Consider the following 22,043-nt stretch of genomic DNA (forward strand, 5'->3'; position numbering starts at 1 on the left):
AACTTTTTGGGGCTGAATGAGTTAAACCAGTCAGGCATCTGCTTGGTTGCCTTCGCCGGTCCTGCGTTTTTTAGTCGTGTCCTTCTTAGCCAAGCGTCAGCTTTTTGTGAGCCCCCTTATTAAGTTTTAATCAACTCAAACACCGACTGCCTTCCCTTCATTTGACGTGGACATCAGCTTGAAGAGTGGCTCAGGGTTTCAGCTCGCATCGGAACAACTAAAGTAACATGGTAACATACTCGTCTTAACCTAAAACCTTCTAGTGTTGAAGCTAACAAGCTTTATTGCATTCATTTACTGTTATCTCTAAGCTAGCTTGCTAATGCTAGCGTAAGCGTTTGTAGACGTGGCTGTTCTAAAGCATCTCTAACCTACGATGTAACTACAAATCAGTCAGCAAGGCACATTTTAAACTGCTATAACACTGGATGAATTATTTATACACATTTACATTTGGTGGACACTGCATGTTACCACTAGACGGTGAAAGAAATGAACAGTGCAATTATTATATAGTTAGGCCTGTGCTACCAGTTTCTGAAATAAAACATTGTGCAGTTTAGAATAACACGTGATTTAACTAACTACTCAAGAATCAGTCTTTTTTTATTATTTAAATGTAATAGATCAGATTTAGGTGTGTTTGTGTGTGTGTGTTGGTGTTCTTTGAGGGTTAAGGCTTGGTTTTAGGATTAGGATTAGAATTTGAATAGAGGGTTTATGTAAACAAAGCTGAATCCTGTCCAAGAAATGCTAACTTTGAATTAATTTTGGTGTCTTCTTCTCAGCCTGGACCAGCAGCAAGTGCAACCAACGTTGGGGCGTCCAGTCGTTCCCCCAGTAAGACAGTGGCTCCGCGAGCTGCAGGCTCCACAGTCAGACAGAGGTAAAAACTGACCACTGAACTTCTGCTGGTACAAGCTGTGCTCATTGAAGCATACAGATACAGTGGGAAAAGTTTCCACATGATACATAAAGATGAATGAAAAATAAAATGAATTGGTGGAGAAAAACAAGAGTAGATTCTTCCATACAGGCCACAAGTGACCTGAGTATGACAGATGTAATTTATGATTAGAGCCTTAGCTCAAGCCCTTTCAGAACCTATGGGAGATTTTGGACAGATGTGTTAGAGAGGACTCTCTGACATCATCAAAATGTCAAATGAAGGAATATCCTTTGGGAAAAGGTAAAGTTCAGAGACCTGAAAAGTGACTAGTGGTTCATATCTTACTGAGACACACATGTATCCTACGTGCTACTTTAAACTCATCTATTGATGCCCAATTTGTATTAAACATGAGAACATAAGTTTTGTTGTTCTAGTCTGCACACAATCTCCAGAATTATGACCCTGCCTGATCATGTCATCATACAGTAAAAAGTGATTGATGATTTTGAGATAGCACTTCCCTGTATATTTCTGTGTCCTTCATAGATTAGAGCAGCAGATAGATGTTCTGTAGGCTTAATCAGTGTGTAATCAAAGGCTTGTTGTTACCCCTGTCATTATTACCCGTTACTTTCATCCTGTTCATTACCTCATTAACCTCAGTTTAATCTCATCAGATGAGTGAAGCAGCCATGAATCATTCTGTTTTTTAATCACCAGCTACTGTATTTGGAATTGCATTCAAAGTCCAGGCTATAATGCACTGTTTTATTTATTTATTTTTTTAAATAAATTTCAAGATGGTTTTAACACATTAGTTTGTGAAGTTTGCTAAGATTTTTTATTTGAAAGGTCATAAAATTCTGGTTTGAGAATGAGTTTTTAAAAAAAAAAAAGAATATCTGAATTTCACCTAATTGGGTTATGTTCTCATAAACTGTGATTTTTTTTTTTTTCTTTTTTTTTTTCTGTATTTCGTCATTATTTATGTAATGTAAGTAAAGCATGTTTATTTAAAACAAATTTTACATTTAACAGCTGGAAATCAAATAAAATGTCATGTAAACACAGATATTGTGTTGGCATGACCACAGTTACTGTACCGTATTAACATATTTCTGACATTGTGTGTGTGTCTGTGTGTGTGTGTCCTTTCCATAGGAAAGCAACCAGCAGTGGCACACGCAGCGGTGGCAGGACCACAGGATCGGCAGGCACTGGTGGTATGTGGCGCTTCTACACAGAAGACTCGCCAGGACTCAAAGTGTAAGTGCAAAGCAGCCATTCATGCTAAAAGTGAGCAGGGCATAAACACTACTGAAGTGTTAAGTCTATTCACTCCACCTCAACTCCAACCTCTGAGCAGCGGACTGAAAATGATCTCCACCAAGTTTGCTGACAGCTGAAATGTACAGGAAAAAAATGTTTTTATGTAGGCTCATGATGAACAAATCAGCAATGTTTTTATTGATTTGATTGATAAACTCCAGCTCACTACATCATCAAAAAATGTCTAAAAACACTTTGTATGTGAATAGGCCTTGAGCTGTGGCAGCAAAGAAAAACTTGGACACTGTCCTCATCAGAAATAAGTCGTGTGCATGGATGCATTTTCAATCAAAGAAGACACACACACACAAGTCAGTGCTGACTTATGAATGAATTTTTCTCTCTAGAATCAAAGTTTACATTGAATTAAGAGGTCATCATGAGGCTTTTTGAATAACATTTTATAATGAACTAAGAACAGCACAAAATGTATTTATTTTTTTAAATCAACTCTGACTTATACCTATACTCAAACAAATTTTTGGGTTGCACCTACTCACAGAATAACACTAATTTTCAGTATTTCCGACCCTTGTGTCATCATTATTTTTGTTCATAAGGCTGGTAGAATGGGAGGAATGTTTAATGTCAGGAAATTGGGCAGATGTGCCTCTGTGGCAAAACAAATATCTGAGCTATGGACAAGCTTGACTTAAGTGCATGTGTCTGTATACAAACTGTATGTTCGGAAAGCACACATTAAAAAAAACTCTGCCTCACAAACTTCTGTTCTGCCGCATCCTCGCCCCTAATATCACAGAAGGCATCCTGTCTCCTGGCCTTAGTCAGCTATGGTTGATCGATGCTGAGGTGGTTATTGAGTGTGTGTCTCAAGCAGTCGAAGCAGGGCAGACTTGCCTTACAGTGCTGTATATCGGGTGCATGTTTGTTCCTGCGTTAGACGCCGGTCTCAAAGCTTCATTAAAGGATCCACTCTGAAAGGTCAACTCAATTACAGCCTTCTGACAGGAGGGAGGAGATGGTTGGCATGGCAATGCTGCTACTTAGTGATGTGCCCCATCCCCCACTCAGTCCCTCCTTCAGAGATGAGAGCCCCTCCTTGTTTCTGAAGCCCATCAATAAAATCAACCACTCTCACTCTGGTTGGAGTTACAGCAAATGATGGTTTTGTGTTTGGGTGTTAAGTGTTTCTTTGTTCTTACAGTGGTCCGGTGCCAGTGCTGGTGATGAGTCTGCTTTTCATTGCTTCAGTTTTCATGCTGCACATCTGGGGAAAGTACACCCGCTCTTAAAACCTGCCTGATGACCTCTGACCCTGCACCTCGGCTTCTTAACACATTGGATCCGGACCAAACAACAAATGAACAAAACAACTATGCCCTTTATTACTTTCTTTCCCCAACTATTACTACATGACACATCTGACACACAGACTGGATTTTTATGCAGCCTTTACATTACACAAGCTTCATCTGCATCTAATGCTGGTATGCACCTTGTTTGTTACCCATCTGTTTTTTTTTTTTTTGGTTTTTTTTAATCATCTGATCGAGTGAATGGGAGTAATCTGTAGTAGCGTATGCGTTCCTCCCTTCAAGCGGCTGCAAGGTTCCGTGCAGCATTCAGACATTGTTTTCAGGCCCCCAGCAAACGTTTCTCCTTGTTGCCTGATCTTTTTTTTTTTTTTTTTTTTCACAGCATTTGTACAAAATGTAATTGTGATATTGTACAATAAAAAAGTAAAATTCAGTGTTGGGAAAATAAGTTTTTTTTTTTTTTGTTTTTAAAATATTTCAAGTTAAATTAGTTATCAGCGGAGGAAAAGATTATATTTGTCTGTTTAACCAGGTAAAATCAGATGGAGGTAAACAGCATCCCAATTTCACAGGGAAATCCAACATGAAAACAGCAATATACAACAATAGTACCAGGCAACATACATAAAGGCTTAAAATAAGTAAACAGGACAAGTTGAATCAGAATCAGAATGAGTTTTATTGCCAAGGAATTTGATTTGGTACGGGGGGGGGGGGGGTACTCCAGTGCAAACAGAAATAAATACAAATGCTATAGGAATTAAACAGTAAACATAAATGCTACAAAAGTAAGTAAAAAATGCACGGACAATAAAAAAGTAAACAAATTACAGATAACCTTATGACGAAACAAGGGTCGAGTGTGCTTACAAAGTCCAGTGTGCTTACAAAAAAGACAATGTTAAGAAACATAGTTTGTGCTAAAGACAAAGACTTTACAACAGACCCAAATTCAATTTGTGATACCCAATTTGTTGATTTAATTTTCCTCTGCAAAATATTTGAAGTTGCTGGAGCAGAAAACATGAAAGCTTTTCCTGTCTCTGTCCATGCCCTAGGGCCAGATGGCAAAAATGTGACCTGCGATCTATGATTAGAACTGGAAGATGAACTCTATTGTTTCTCATTCATATTTTTCTCATTCATTATCATATTCAATGACAGGTGAGGTAATGCTCTGGCTTTGAACTTTCTATAACCACTGCAAGACTGATGCCAAGAGGCATTTACAGATCCTTTGTTGCAATAAAAATTACATTCTGGATAGTTATGCTTTGAGACAGAACAGGCATCTTAGGAAAGACAGCTTCAAAAATGTTGAGAATCTAGTTTCAGAATGATTGACAGTTCACCTAATGATTAATGCTAAGTTTAAACAAATTACAGCTACTTGCAACTTATTTGACTGGGATTTTGGACATACCTCACTCTATAATCCTATCAGTGTTCTTTTTAATTTGTTTAACCTTAAGTGGCACCTAAAATCACATGTATACTCACTGTATAGTCAACCTTAACTGTCAAACTAATTGTGTCACCCTAAGGCTTTGCATGTTGACCTTAACAAGATTACACAGCACACATATTCTGTATAGCATCTTATCTGCATGAGCAGAAAAGCCCAGACATGTCTCTCTTTCCATATATTTATATATATATGTGTGTGTGTGTGTGTATCTGAATGAAAGCGTTAAATTCTCAGCATGCATATTTCTATAGAGATTTAAGTCTCCAGCACAGCCTGCCCTGAGGTTTATTATCACCACTCGTACTGCCTCTTCCACTAATTGCAGACAGGCTAAATGAGTTTTTAACATAAGACTGCATAATGTCAGAATAATACCAGAAGGCATACAATATGCAGAGCATCAGAGAATGTGTTGATTATGTCTGATCACCTAAATACTGAATGTCACTTGGCTGCATACTTTGTATATGTAATGTTTTACTCTTTCCACCTAACTGTCCATAGAGTTCAGGTTTACTGTGTCCAGAAGAACAGAGCCGTTTGACAAAATACTAATATCTAAAATCAAAAGAATACAGTGCGCATTTATACATTTTCCTGTGTAATCAATGAAAACCATACTATCTTATAAATTTCTTTTCAGAGTTTTGGCCAGGTGTTTGCTTTTTTCTCCTGAGGGGGGTGCTGCAGACTATTTTCTGAATATCATTCAGAGGACATCAAGATATAACTGCCTGTGCTGGCGATGGACAGGAACACATGTTTCATATGGGGATTTTGTTTCCTAGTCAAATCCGTAAAATATTAAGCAGTGTAACACGTTTGTATAACCAAACTCAGCTACCACAATGACATCACGTGGTGTTTGATAATGAAGTGCTTCATAATCAGATTTTTTAAGATTGAGTAAATTTGATTCAAACAAACTGATCCGAGTTTATCAAATATAAACAATGAGGGAAAAAGCTTTGATTTGTTTGATTAATTTAAACAGTGTTAGACAGTTTATGACATGATGTTCAGTGAAATAAGTCCTGCTGTGAGCTGCTGGCTGGATGGTTTGAGTTTTGTAGTAGTTCTGGCCCTATGCCTGCATCACTACGTTATCAGTGTTGAATATGAAACCACCAGCTGGCATGGCTTGTTCTCGTAGGTGTGTGTGTCAGTGTGTGTGTGTGTGTGTGTGTGTGTGTGTGTGAGCTTGTGTCTTGTGTTAAACATAGCATTCAGATCCTGTTCATTAATTCATTGTGTTACTATGGCTCTACTTTCCCACAAGTTTCCAGTTTTCATGGTAAACTAAAGCACTAGTGCCACATCACCCTCCCTCTCGTCCCTGTGCGCCACGCACACACACACACACATGCACTACAATATGATTACAAACTCTGTAGCCCAATTCATGGTGGCACAACACGGCAGTGAGCCAGAATAATTCAACATAATTAAATATGAAAGAGCTGTGGTAAAGTTGTCCCTCAGTGCTCAGGAGTCAAACAGGCCCATACAGGCAGCATGTAGAGAGCTGTGACCCTCCAAAGCTGCAACCTGTAGTTCCAAACTCCTCTTGACATCTATACAAGTCGCATCAGCTTTTCATCAGGGGATAAAAGGAGGTCTTTTTTTTTTTAATTTCCTGATGCTGAAGCCAGAATCCACAGTCTTTGTGTTTTGGACACATAGAGCCACCAATAATCCTCTGAAATCACTCAGTAATGAAATGCTTTCTATCTATCTTTCTTTACTCTGTGTTTCTCTAGTTAGCACTTCTTGGTTTTTAGATACAGGGAAATGTTATTGTTGCACCATTTTGTTGATTATTACTCCCTATTTAGGAACTCTGTGTCTATGTCCTTCAAGTTAATTGCCCTGTGAGCTCTGATTTGGAGTACTTGTCCAATAGTTAGTACAAAGTGTGTCTTATTTTATTTTGAAGAAGGTAATTTGCTGAAATGTAAATCTTTATAAATGGAAATAAATTATTGCTCTGAGTCATGAGTGAGGAGCTTTTCTAATCTTTCTTTTTCTCATTCATGCAAGGTTACATAGAGAAAGGCTGCTTTCATCCATAGTTGTGAGTACAGCATAGTATTATAAGGTCCATGACATTAAAGAACAACTTATAGATTAAATAAAATTATTTAATCCATCCACCTGCAATTTGACATTTGAGTTTTTTTAAGTCAATTAACCTGTCTGTGAAGAGTTCTCAAGAACAACTGCTGGTCTTTCTGTTCTTAAGAACAACTGGAATTTACAAGTGAGTGATTTATTGTCCCTGCAAATGAGATTATTAGATAAAAAGCATCTGGATACATATTTATTTCCACTACACCATAAGTACATTCAGAGATTCCATCTTTCAGTGTATTTGATGTTACTAAAAAAAGCAAATCTTATGTATATCACTCTGCATAAATCACCCGGAACATACACATGTGCGATAACTCGTGGAACGAGAGGAGCGAAAGATAGTATGAGAAAGAAAAGAGAAAATTTCTTTAGAGCATGTTTTATGTCTTTTTCACCAGAAACCCATATCCTGTAAAGAAACCACACACTTTTACAGGGGATGGTCCCTTACATAGAGAGGTGAGAATGCACATGCGCGTGCAGACATACACACTTACATACACACACACTGATAAGACCTGTAAATAGGTCACATGTACTTTTTGTTCTACTTGAAACATGCTGCACTGTGGTTTAGCAGGAAAGAGGAACTGTTTAAGTCAGTCACTCTCTCTCTCTCTCCTTCCTCTCAGGGTCAATGTCACTCTCTCACTCATCTGCCATGCCCAGAGATGTCGCCCTCTGCAGGTATCAGCTAACAGGATACATGGTGCAGCAAAGGGCCTCTGATTTTAAACTCCTCTTTTCCTGTGTAAGAATACACCTCTTTTCAGTGTGAGCACCCAGTCTTGCATGCACATATGTGAAATAGGTGTGTGTGTATTTTCTGAACAGATCACATGATTGGTAAAGCATGGAAGTGCATAGACAGACGAGTGGAATCAATCCACGTTCACTCACTAAACGAATCCTGAGGGATGGTACAAAACACGAGGGCTGGTCAAGGGGATTTAGGGAAACCTGGGACAGGCCAATCAGCAAACTAATTTCATTTCCAGAAACCTGTTCCACAATATATGCTGTAGCAGATGCATATTGGCAGGTGGAACAAGATTTTAGCTTCTTTGTTTGAATAAATCAATAATAAAAAACAATGTGAGAAAAAACATCATGCTTGTTTTCTGGTTTTATGCTGCTTATGTCCTGTCATTGTGAATTACATAATTCACACAAAACAGCTTATATATAAACCGTATATTATTTGCAAGTGCAAACGCTTCAAAACTTTATTCTATAATACAAAGTTTTCCAGTTACATTGGCACAAGGTGCACAACATATTATTCATCTTTAAATCTTTAACATTCTCTGTGTTCATGTTGGTCTGATCACTATGATCATCAGGCTGTGATTAGTCAGTGGCATAAAAGCCAACTGGTACACTCTGTTAATGGCCACTGATCAGTAGCACAACATGTTCTGCTCAGATGGTTCGCTGTAAAATAATCTGACTGCATATTCTGCCATCCAGACCACATGGTCACTGTCATGTGTACTATATGTGGGTCAAGGAGGTCGCAGGGAGCAGAGACATACCATGAAGGAATTTATATGTGTGTTAGCTGGAGGATCCCTGATCTTTCTGGACTAGGATCCTCCTTAAGACAGAAATAAGAGACTCCAGGTTGGAGCCAAGTCTGAGTCTGCATGTAACAGTACCTCATTTTTCTCTCCAATCCTCTATGTGACAAAGACGCAGCTTGTGTTTTATGTATGTGTGAAAAAGTTGAAAAAAGTTGGAAGCATGTCACAAATCTGACTGTAGTCTCGTAAAACAATATTTTAATTTCCAAAATAATATCTACAGTGTCTTGGTTTTGCCTGTTCCTAAACAAAAAGTAGCTACTCCAAAAACAACAAAATCAATTAGTAAATTTTCTGACAACCCTGACAAAATTCCTTCGGCAGTTATGTTTGTCAGACTAGACATATCTGATGTCCAGACAAATGCCACATGTATATTCACCCTGCTGTTGTCAGATTCTCAGTAAGAGAACATGGTTTCTGAAAGATGATTTCCACAGAACTGGCACTCAATCTCAAACCTCTTCTAGATATTGACTTCACAGAGCTCATCCATGTTCACATACACAGTTTATAATTGACTGAACATGAATCTTTCAGTTACAGTGGTTAAAGGCAAGGAGGGTTTAAATATCTTTTGTATACAAATCAATTAGAACAACAAACTGAGGAGTCAAATATTACTCAATAAATGTGTCAGTTCAGATGAAGGATGTGATCAGAAAAGACAAAAGAGGTGCATAAAGATAAACATATAGGGTATAAAGTGAGAAAATAAAAACTGTAAAAACAAACTGACAAATATGACAGATTAAAAACAAGTCAGAATTAAAATGGAAATTGAGATCTTGAAGAAGAATATCGCTCCAACGGTTAAAAAGAACAAAGGAAAGGGAAAAAAATATACAGAAAGTTGAAGGAAATATAGTTAGAGCAGAAACAACAGGCAAAACAAAGTAAGAAGAAGAAACGCAAAGCTATGAATAACTACAGGAAGATGGAAACAACTGGAGCCAGTCAATGGTGGGAGAAAATCAAAAGAAATGTAAGAGTTCTATAGTGATATATGCAAAGAATTTAACAGAATGGAACAATGTGGAGGCTTCGACTAAAGGCAAAGATGACAGCCGAATAAAACCTTAAAGGAGCAGGAGTGGAAATCAAACAACAGTTCTTTTTGATGAGAACACAGAAAGCATGTGGCGAGGGATCAAACAAAATGCAAAAAGTTCAAACTGCAGGCAAAGCAGCCAAGCAATTAAACTAGCTCACATATTGAGAATTGGTAAACACTGGTGGTATAGAAAAGCATACTGTCAGTTAGTACGTTTTCTGTATGTGTATATGTGCAGTAGAGTGTGTGAACTGGGGCAGCGGTGGTTAGGGGGTCTATGATACAGAGAATCCTGCGACGGAGGCTACAGTGGTCTCAAACTTCCCCTCCCATTGTCGACAGGGCCACGTCAGGCCTGGTGATGCCCCGTGTGACTGCTTCAGGCATGCTGGGCCAACTGAGCTATGATGTCATAAACATGTGTCCCCCCCTACCTTACACATACCCCCCACCCCTTGAGACTCCCTCTGCTGACTGCCAGCCTGCAGCAGAGCAGATCAGACTGGACCCTCAGGAACATGCTGGCCAGGGCTGGACCTATTTGAGGGGTTAGGGTGGGGGAGTGCGGAGGGTGTTGCCTCTGTGCTGAGTGTCTCAGGTGTCAGCCTTGTGCTTTCTAATAATAAAGACACTTGGCCTGTGTGCGCATGGGTGTGTGTGTAGAGTACCCATGTGTTCGTAAGGATGTTGTTTATGTGCAGTGTATTTTTAGGTCACTGTATTTTCCATTCCTTGTGCAGCACTCCCAGGCAGCTACAGAGGGGAGAGGTGTGGCAGAGAAGTAGGGGGGAGTGTTGTATAGTAACTGTTTCCAGGGACAATCTGGAAATCACCTGACTTCTGTATGATAATTTTCCTTATTAAACTGTATATTGACAAAGTCTGAAAGAAATTCTAAGCAAGCTTTCAGTTTATGTCATTGCATACAGTGGGTAAGGAAAGTATTCAGACCCCTTTAAATTTTTCACTCTTTGTGTCATTGCAGCCATTTGCCAAAATCAAAAAAGTTCATTTTATTTCTCATTAATGTACACTCAGCACCCCATCTTGACAGAAAAAAACAGAAATGTAGAAATTTTTGCAAATTTATTAAAAAAGAAAAACTGAAATATCACATGGTCATAAGTATTCAGACCCTGTGCTCAGTATTGAGTAGAAGCACCCTTTTGAGCTAGTACAGCCATGAGTCTTCTTGAGAACGATGCAACAAGTTTTTCACACCTGGATTTGGGGATCCTCTGCCATTCTTCCTTGCAGATCCTCCCCAGTTCTGTCAGGTTGGATGGTGAACGTTGGTGGACAGCCATTTTCAGGTCTCTCCAGAGATGCTCAATTGGGTTTAGGTCAGGGCTCTGGCTGGGCCAGTCAAGAATGGTCACAGAGTTGTTCCGAAGCCACTCCTTTGTTATTTTAGCTGTGTGCTTAGGGTCACTGTCCTGTTGAAAGGTGAACCTTTGGCCCAGTCTGAGGTCCTGAGCACTCTGGAAGAGGTTTTCTTCCAGGATATCTCTGTACTTGGCCGCATTCATCTTTCCTTCAATTGCAACCAGTCGTCCTGTCCCTGCAGCTGAAAAACACCCCCACAACATGATGCTCCCACCACCATGTTTCACTGTAGGGATTGTATTGGGCAGGTGATGAGCAGTGCCTGGTTTTCTCCACACATACCGCTTAGAATTAACGCCAAAAAGTTCAATCTTGGTCTCATCAGACCAGAGAATCTTATTTCTCATAGTCTGGGAGTCCTTCATGTGTTTTTTGGCAAACTCTGTGCGGGCTTTCATGTGTGTTGCACTGAGGAGAGGTTTCCGTCGGGCCACTCTGCCATAAAGCCCCGACTGGTGGAGGGCTGCAGTGATAGTTGACTTTGTGGAACTTTCTCCCATCTCCCTACTGCATCTCTGGAGCTCAGCCACAGGGATCTTTGGGTTCTTCTTTACCTCTCTCACCAAGGCTCTTCTGCCACGATTGCTCAGTTTGGCTGGACGGCCAGGTCTAGGAAGAGTTCTGGTCGTCCCAAACTTTTTCCATTTGAGGATTATGGAGGCCACTGTGCTCTTAAGAACCTTGAGTGCTGCAGAAATTCTTTTGTAACCTTGGCCAGATCTGAGCCTTGCCACAATTCTGTCTCTGAGCTCCTTGGGCAGTTCCTTCGACCTCATCATTCTCATTTGCTCTGACATGCACTGTGAGCTGTAAGGTCTTATATAGACAGGTGTGTGCCTTTCCTAATCAAGTCCAATCAGTTTAATTAAACACAGCTGGACTCCAATGAAGGAGCAGAACCATCTCAAGGAGGATCAGAAGAAATGGACAGCATGTGAGTTAAATATGAGTGTCACTGCAAAGGGTCTGAATACTTATGACCATGTGATATTTCAGTTTTTCTTTTTTAATAAATTTGCAAAAATTTCTACATTTCTGTTTTTTTCTGTCAAGATGGGGTGCTGAGTGTACATTAATGAGAAATAAAATGAACTTTTTTGATTTTGGCAAATGGCTGCAATGACACAAAGAGTGAAAAATTTAAAGGGGTCTGAATACTTTCCGTACCCACTGTAATTTATGTAATCTGTAAATAGTTGCTAAGCTTTTCTGCTTTGATTGACTCAAAACTTATTGTACATATGAGCCCAAATTAGTAGCAGAAATAGTCTAAATGACATGTGCAGTCTTTTTAGGTTTTCGTTACAAGACAAATCCAGCTTTTATTGCAGAATTTCTGAGTCATTTTTTTTTCTTCCTATATTACATTAAAAATAAAACAATATTTAAAGAGCAATGTTCTGAATGTAAAAGAGCTAAATGAGCTGAAATTCTTGACAAACATGCTGTAATTGTGCTGAATGGGATCAAATAAAATACAAGAAATTATGCTGTCAGATTTCTGACTCTGACTGGAGTGTTACTGTTGTCCTCTTGGTAAAGTTAGAAATATCTCTGATTGCATGAAATTAAATATTCAGTTCTTCTGTGAAGACTGCTGGCAAAGCAAATGTTATTGTGTGTGTGTGTGTGTGTGTGTGTGTGTGTGTGTGTGAGTAATAATAATAATAATCCATTTTATTTGAAACGCCTTTCAAAAATCTCAAGGTCGCTTTACAACAGTGGATCTGGATTTGAACAATGGAAGAGAGTCGATGTTGCGGATGGCCGAAGGTAGTAAGTTCCAGAGTTTGGGTGCAGAGTGACTGAAAGCTCTGCTCCCCATGGTGCTGAGGCGAGCAGAGGGCACGGTGAGGTGGATGGAGGAGGAGGATCTAAGGGAGCGGGAGGAGGTGGTGATATGGAGGAGGTCAGACAGATAGGGGAGGGCGAGGTTATGGATGGCCTTGAATGTATGGAGGAGGATTTTGAACTGACCGGTAGCCAGTGCAGATCTTGTAGGATGGATGTGATATGGTGAGAAGAGGGGGTTTTAGTGATGATACTAAAGGCTGAGTTCTGGACTAGTTGAAGCTTATGGAGGGATTTGTGAGGGAGACCATAGAGGACAGAATTACAATAATCTAATACGGGAGGTGACGAGGCTGGAAATGAGAGCTGAGAAATGATAATGAGCTGTCAAGGATGACACCTATTCTCTTAACGTGAGCGGAGGGGTAAACTGAGGAGCTGTCGATATTGAGGGAAAAACTGTTAACTTTAGAAGTGTAGATAGAGTGAAAAATTTGAAGGGGTCTGAATACTTTCCGTACCCACTGTACATGTGAGGGGGGAGGAGAGTAGGCGAGGGGAGGGGAAGGAGGGGAGGGTTAGGGTAGGAGAGCTCAATGATAATTGAGCTGAATGAGGTCTGCAATCACTGAGGTATCAGGAAGGTGAAAACTGGAAAATGGCTGACAGTGCACAGGTAGTTCAGAACGGGGGAGAGGCGGGGAAACAGGTGGATATTGTGAGTTTTCTCAATGAAAAACTGCATTAGGGAATTACAAGTGTCAGTGGTGTACAGGTGAAGGAGTAGGGAGTCAGGGGGTTGAAGAATTTGGTTGAACAGTGAAAACAGTGCCTTGGAGTTACCTTCGTTGGAACAGATTAAACCATAAGTGGATTTAGTTTGATTAATGGAGTCCTTATAGTGAAGTATACGAGATTGTGTAGATCATTATTGTAATGTGTATGTCTTTCTATTGTAGTGCAGTTTAGTTCAGTACCGTTAGAGTGAGAACGCTGCATTGTGAGGATATTTTGGCCAGGCCTCAGGGTTAAGGATAGAAATAGGTCAGGGTGAGGGGCTCGATTGAGGTTAACCATTCAGTTGTGATGGTTAACGTTAGGGTAAGTAAATGCATTATATCAATGAGTGCGCTCACAATTATAGAAAGACCAGCATGAGTCTGAATCTTAACACTACACACACCAGCTTGTACACTACAGGCACTGTGGTTTTGCGGTTTATATCATGTTTTCCAAATGATGAGTGGCAGAGGTGTGGTGGTAACCACAAACAAGAGCCAGCCTTAGGTCACACATCTGATGGACACCCTTCACTGGTGATTACTGAATAAGGTTAATAATGATTTACTATCATCAATTAGCTGCTACGTTTAAGGTTCTATTAAATATTTTCCTAAAAAATGAAGTCGGTCAGTTTAATCCTAAAGAAATTTTTAGCAGTTACCCATTTCCACTTCCACTGCATACAGAGCAAGACTAGCCTTTATTCACTTTGTGTCCAATTGTCTGGCTCTTTAGCTACTCCACATCGGTAGTCACCAAGAATGTCTGTCTGTCATTTGATGCTGGGCATAAAACTGTTTTCAGCTTTTTTGCTAAAATCAGCTGCTTGCTGTGTCTGGAAATGATAATGATTAGAGTGGAGAGAATGAAACAAAATAGAAAAGTATTGCAGGCCCAAAAACCAAAGTAATGTGTTGAAAATTTGTGTAATGGGAATTAAACTGCAGAAGGCTCTACGTCCATAATCTGGATATAGGAATCTAATCTGCTATTCTGAAAAGGATCAATTATTATAAAGATTCAGCAGATGCTTCCTATACCTGCAATAAATGAATCTTCTACTACAGTAGCTCTTGAATCATCTGTAGGACCTCAGTTATGTTTAGACTGCTTCTCTCAATTCAATTCAATTCAATTCAATTCTATTTGTATAGCGCCAAATCACAATACAAATCATCTCAAGGCACTTTACAAAAACTAAAACTAAAAACCCAACAATTCCCTTATGAGCAAGCACTTGGTGACAGTGGAGAGGAAAAAACTCCCTTTAACGGAAGAAAAAAACCTCTAGCAGAACCGGGCTCAGTTTGGGCGGCCATCTGCCTCGACCGGTTGGGGTGAGTGGATAGAGCAGAGAGAAAAGAACAGCAACAATAAACAACAAATAGACACTGCAAGTTGGTGGGGCCAGTAACTGCACATCAGCGATATACAGCTCCAGGGATAGGGTAGGGGAGCTCAGTGCACCAATGGTCCTCGGGCAGTCTAGGCCTATAGCAGCATAACTAAGGGATGGTTCAGGGTTGCCTGAAGCCAGCCCTAACTATATGCTTTGTCAAAGAGGAAGGTTTTAAGTCTAGCCTTAAAAGTATAGAGAGTGTCTGCCTCCTGAACCCAGGCTGGGAGCTGGTTCCATAGGAGAGGAGCTTGATAACTAAAGGCTCTGCCTCCCATTCTGCTTTTGGAAACTCTGGGAACCACAAGTAGACCTGCACTCTGAGAGCGAAGTGGTCTATTGGGATAATATGGTACTATGAGGTCTTTAAGGTATGAAGGAGCTTGATTATGAAGGGATTTGTATGTGAGAAGAAGGATTTTAAATTCTATTCTATATTTTACAGGGAGCCAATGAAGAGAAGCCAATATAGGAGAAATATGATCTCTCTTGCTAGTTCCTGTCAGGACTCTGGCTGCGGCATTCTGGATTAATTGGAGGCTTTTTATGGAGATATTGGGACATCCAGATAGTAATGAGTTACAGTAATCTAGCCTTGAGGTAACAAATGCATGGACTAGTTTTTCTGCATCATTTTGACACAGGATGTTCCTAAATTTGGCAATGTTGTGCAGGTGAAAGAAGGCAGATCTAGAGATTTGTTTTATGTGTGAGTTAAAGGACATGTCCTGGTCAAAAATAACTCCAAGGTTTTTTACAGTAGTGCTAGAGGCCAGGGTTATGCCATCTAGAGTAGCTATAATTTGAGAAAAGTTATTTCTGAGATTTTTTGGCCCAAATATAATGACTTCTGTTTTCTCCGAGTTTAAAAGTAAAGAGTTACTGGTCATCCAGGCCTTTATGTCAGTTAGACAGGCTTGAAGTCTGGTTAACTGGTTTGTGTTAACAGGTTTAATAGATAGATATAACTGAGTGTCATCTGCATAGCAGTGGTAATTAATAGAGTGCTTCCTAATGATATATCCTAAAGGAAGCATGTACAGGGTGAACAGAATCGGTCCTAGCACAGAACCTTGTGGAACTCCATAACTAACTTTTGTTCGTGTGGAAGGTTCATCATGGACATGAACAAACTGGAATCTGTCCGATAAATAGGATTGGAACCACTTTAACGCTGTTCCTCTGATACCAATCACATGCTCCAGTCTCTGTAATAAGATGTTGTGGTCAGTGGTGTCGAATGCTGCACTAAGGTCTAGGAGGACAAGTATCGAAACAAGTCCATTATCTGAGGCTAAGAGAAGATCGTTGGTAACTTTCAACAGTGCTGTTTCTGTACTATGATGTGCTCTAAATCCTGATTGGAAATCTTCAAATAGTTCATTCCTGTGTAAGTGGTCTGATAGCTGCTTAGCAACAGCTTTTTCTAGGATTTTAGAAATAAATGGCAGGTTGGATATTAGTCTATAATTAGCCAAGACTCCTGGATCAAGACTAGGCTTTTTGAGTAAAGGTTTGATTACTGCAGTCTTAAAGGCCTGTGGTACGTAGCCTGATGCTAGAGATAAATTTACCAAGTCCAATAAAGATGAGTTAATTAATGGCAGGGTGCCTTTAAGCAGTCTAGTCGGGATGGGGTCCAAGAGACACGTTGATGATTTCGATGAAGCAACTACTGATGTAAATTCAGAGAGATCTATAGGAGAGAAGCAGTCTAAACATAACTGAGGTCCTACAGATGATTCAAGAGCTACTGTAGTAAAAGATTCATTTATTGCAGGTATAGGAAGCATCTGCTGAATTTTATCTCTAATAGTTGTGATTTTATTTGTAAAGAAACTCATAAATTCATCACTGCTGAGAGCTAAGGGAACACTGGGCTCAACGGAGCTGTGACTTTTTGTCAGCCTGGCTACAGTGCTGAAAAGAAACCTGGGATTGTTCTTATTTTCCTCTATTAGTGATGAATAGTATGCAGTTCTGGCTTTACGGAGAGCTTTTTTATATGTTAGTAGACTGTTTTTCCAGGCTAGAAAAATTTCCTCTAAGTTTGTGGAACGCCACATATCTCCCATATATCTCTCTGAATTTACATCAGTAGTTGCTTCATCGAAATCATCAACGTGTCTCTTAGACCCCATCCCGACTAGACTGCTTAAAGGCACCCTGCCATTAATTAACTCATCTTTATTGGACTTGGTAAATTTATCTCTAGTATCAGGCTACGTACCACAGGCCTTTAAGACTGCAGTAATCAAACCTTTACTCAAAAAACCTAGTCTTGATCCAGGAGTCTTGGCTAATTATAGACCAATATCCAACCTGCCATTTATTTCTAAAATCCTAGAAAAAGCTGTTGCTAAGCAGCTATCAGACCACTTACACAGGAATGAACTATTTGAAGATTTCCAATCAGGATTTAGAGCACATCATAGTACAGAAACAGCACTGTTGAAAGTTACCAACGATCTTCTCTTAGCCTCAGATAATGGACTTGTTTCGATACTTGTCCTCCTAGACCTTAGTGCAGCATTCGACACCACTGACCACAACATCTTATTACAGAGACTGGAGCATGTGATTGGTATCAGAGGAACAGCGTTAAAGTGGTTCCAATCCTATTTATCGGACAGATTCCAGTTTGTTCATGTCCATGATGAACCTTCCACACGAACAAAAGTTAGTTATGGAGTTCCACAAGGTTCTGTGCTAGGACCGATTCTGTTCACCCTGTACATGCTTCCTTTAGGATATATCATTAGGAAGCACTCTATTAATTACCACTGCTATGCAGATGACACTCGGTTATATCTATCTATTAAACCTGTTAACACAAACCAGTTAACCAGACTTCAAGCCTGTCTAACTGACATAAAGGCCTGGATGACCAGTAACTCTTTACTTTTAAACTCGGAGAAAACAGAAGTCATTATATTTGGGCCAAAAAATCTCAGAAATAACTTTTCTCAAATTATAGCTACTCTAGATGGCATAACCCTGGCCTCTAGCACTACTGTAAAAAACCTTGGAGTTATTTTTGACCAGGACATGTCCTTTAACTCACACATAAAACAAATCTCTAGATCTGCCTTCTTTCACCTGCACAACATTGCCAAATTTAGGAACATCCTGTGTCAAAATGATGCAGAAAAACTAGTCCATGCATTTGTTACCTCAAGGCTAGATTACTGTAACTCATTACTATCTGGATGTCCCAATATCTCCATAAAAAGCCTCCAATTAATCCAGAATGCCGCAGCCAGAGTCCTGACAGGAACTAGCAAGAGAGATCATATTTCTCCTATATTGGCTTCTCTTCATTGGCTCCCTGTAAAATATAGAATAGAATTTAAAATCCTTCTTCTCACATACAAATCCCTTCATAATCAAGCTCCTTCATACCTTAAAGACCTCATAGTACCATATTATCCCAATAGACCACTTCGCTCTCAGAGTGCAGGTCTACTTGTGGTTCCCAGAGTTTCCAAAAGCAGAATGGGAGGCAGAGCCTTTAGTTATCAAGCTCCTCTCCTATGGAACCAGCTCCCAGCCTGGGTTCAGGAGGCAGACACTCTCTATACTTTTAAGGCTAGACTTAAAACCTTCCTCTTTGACAAAGCATATAGTTAGGGCTGGCTTCAGGCAACCCTGAACCATCCCTTAGTTATGCTGCTATAGGCCTAGACTGCCCGAGGACCATCGGTGCACTGAGCTCCCCTACCCTAACCCTGGAGCTGTATATCGCTGATGTGCAGTTACTGGTCCCACCAACCTGCAGTGTCTATTTGTTGTTTATTGTTGCTGTTCTTTTCTTTCTGCTCTATCCACACACCCCAACCGGTCGAGGCAGATGGCCGCCCAAACTGAGCCCGGTTCTGCTAGAGGTTTTTTTCTTCCGTTAAAGGGAGTTTTTTCCTCTCCACTGTCGCCAAGTGCTTGCTCATAAGGGAATTGTTGGGTTTTTAGTTTTAGTTTTTGTAAAGTGCCTTGAGATGATTTGTATTGTGATTTGGCGCTATACAAATAGAACTGAATTGAATTTAATTGAATTACTGAAAGGCCAATTAAGTTAACATTCCCTCAACAGGAAATATCCCTATTGGCAATAGGTGATAGTGAACCTCATATCATTTCTCAATCACACATTTCAATATGCAATTCTCTGTGAGTCAACCAATAAAAGATTCTGTCTAAATATTACTAATACTTGTCGTATGAAGTCCTAACAATAATTGCCTATTTCAAACTGCTTGATTTGCCTATAACATTTCCTAAGGCATGCTGATTCTGTCTTAACAGGTCTGTTGCGGCATGTTACTGCAAGTGTTGTGTGTGTCATTGTGGCAGGAGAAGGTGCATTATGCATTCTGAAGTGTTCAGGGAATGGAAGCACTCAAGGGGAGGGGATATTATGTGAATTGACTTATTCTACACTGCATAGCTCAAGTTGTTACAGTTATATCAAAAAGATTCTTCTAGAAGTGTTTCTAGCATTTCACTGCAGGCCTGGACTCATGCACCTTCTTGACTCGCATTCTTGACGTAATTCCTCCAGAATGGTTATGTATCACATAAGAATTTGCATAGCCAGTTTGCTCTTTCTTATGTCTTGGCTCTTTTGTGCTGAATGAGCATATACTATACTACTAGTCCTGAAATGTCTGAACATCTTCCTTTCTCTGCCTCTCTCTCTCTCTCTTGCAGCTGCCGTGCTGCTGCAGAGCTGAGCAAGGAATTCCCTCATATTGCCCAACGGTAAATCAGGAAGTGTGGGAGGCTTATGTGTGTGAATGCTCAGTGTAGATGTGTGTGTGTGTCTGTGTGTGTGCGTGTGTGTGTGTGTGTGTGTGATCATACACATGTCAACACCCCAGGCAATACAGAGGATAATGTCATAATGATAGACCCGTCCTCCAGTCATAATTCCCTGGGAGCCTTGGGGTGAGGTTTGTCTATTTGTGGGTGGGTTGGGTTCCAGGAAAGAATCTGATAGGAGCCTCTTCTTCTTCAGTGGTTATCTGACCTCTGTTAACCCATTCGCTTCCTGCTTTCTCCACTTCCTTCCCTGCCTCCCTTTCTTCCAATGTATGGCTGAAGTATCAAGTACGACCTTTTACATAAGAGTAAGTACCAATACAACACTGCAAAATACTGCATGAGTTAAACACCTGTACTCAAAATCTTAAGCAGAAATAGAATATTAAGGCACTCATATGGCAAAAAACTCTAAGACCTTATTAGATTGTTAGTGATGCATGAATACGTAAGTCACATTTTACTGTTGTAGCTGTACAAGTTGGAGACAATTTTAGCTGCTTTAAATATAATTAATTGGTTTACACAAATTTAGATTTTTTTCTAACATTTTTTCTGATAAGAAACCTACTGAAAAGTTTAGAAGGAAAAGTCTCATTGCGAATAACTCATACAACCACTGATTCCTTCCTCCTCGTCCTTTCCTGCACTGGGCTCCTGCTTCCCCCTGACATTCACCAGTTGCTCACATAAATAAATAAATTAAAGGATGAACAGGTAAAATAAATTTGGTGATACAATCTGCAGGGGGAGAAAAAATGCAGACTTGCAGATTCTTCTCACAGAGATTTGCCCCACTGAATGACTGATGAGCAGAGACAGACAGTAAACATGATTAAACATGACAACGGCAGCACTTGTGTGTGTGTTAGCTATGAGCACTGGACCTCAGCTGTTTTTCTATGTATTATTAAGAAGCAGAGAAATACAAGGAAATATTTTTCTTGTTTAGCAGGCAACTTGTTATTCATTTATAAGGGTGTTTCATATTGATGACACTGTTGTGAGTCAGTGATTTGTTGTCAAACAAAAATAACTGATTCAGCTTCATGTTTCAGGAAAAATTACAAGGACCTTTTGGATACTTTTATTCTCACTGTATACATGCACACATGCACAAGAGTTTGTTTGTGTGTGTGTGTGTGTGTGTGTGTGTGTGCGTGCGTGTGTGTGTGTGTGTGTGTGTGTGTGTGTGTGTGTGTGTGTGTGTGTGTGTGTGTGTGTGTGTGTGTGTTCGGAGGATCAGTGTAGTGGTGGACCCAGGTTGTTGCTGGATGTCACATCCAATATCGTCACTTGAGCTCTATTATTCATGAGATCAATGCTGGGATTTAACCAGGCCAACCTGTCCCCCTCAGGTGCTTCCCCTCCTTGTTATTCCTCAGATTATTTCCCCTCAACTGTGTTCTTTTCTGTTGCGGTTCAGTTGTGAGCATGAAAACTAGGAGTGTTCATCTCAAGGAATGATAACCGGTGAGAGACAGACATTGGTGCCTCTAACACCTTGACAAGGCATAGGCAAAATGGGGGGAAGAAAGGCACAAGCTTTGAGAAGGTAGCAAGGTGCTAGAATGAAATGGTGTATCAGTGGGTGAGTGTCAGACAGCCAACAATGACCAGGAACGTGTGAACTTATGCTACGTGGCACACATTTCCTAAGCTGTGTCGGAAAGTCTCTTCTTTGGCCATTCACTGTCTATTTCCTACATTAAAGTGAGCAGTAAATGGATATTTCAGACACTTATGACTCATTACTGGTGCAACACTGATAAGTGTATTGTAACTGTTGCTTTGTATGAATGTAACAGCTTTCATTTTATTGTGAGCATTTTTGATTTTTGATTTTTGCACAGAACCACGATCCTGAATTTTACTATTTTTTTACAGCTTGTGTTTTTAATATTGTCAATGTCTTCAGTGTAAAAAGGCTGTAAATTACCAGAGCGTGAGATGCAATAAAATATCTCATGATGGCAATATAAATAAAGCACTACACAAACCAGCAAATAAGCAAAACAAGATAAATAATTAGTTTGAACATTTGGTGATTGCTGTTTTTCATTTTCTATTCTATGGAGTAAATGGGATGGCAACACTTTAATCTACATTAGCAGACCAATCTAGTGTAAATAATAA

At 39.9% G+C, this 22,043-nt stretch overlaps 1 protein-coding gene across 1 annotated transcript; it reads left to right on the forward strand.

Annotated features, from left to right (window-relative positions):
- The first annotated feature begins 72 nt into the window (after positions 1-72).
- sec61b (SEC61 translocon subunit beta) lies at positions 73-3,931 on the forward strand. The gene is made up of 4 exons (XM_026316555.1): positions 73-230; positions 789-886; positions 2,054-2,158; positions 3,387-3,931. Exons 1-4 carry the CDS (start codon positions 228-230, stop codon positions 3,472-3,474), a joined length of 294 nt encoding a protein of 97 aa, XP_026172340.1. The 5' UTR covers positions 73-227; the 3' UTR covers positions 3,475-3,931.
- Positions 3,932-22,043: the final 18,112 nt, after the last annotated feature.

The sequence above is a fragment of the Mastacembelus armatus genome, chromosome 16 (assembly GCF_900324485.2).
Source record: "Mastacembelus armatus chromosome 16, fMasArm1.2, whole genome shotgun sequence".
In the NCBI taxonomy this organism is placed as follows: domain Eukaryota; kingdom Metazoa; phylum Chordata; class Actinopteri; order Synbranchiformes; family Mastacembelidae; genus Mastacembelus; species Mastacembelus armatus.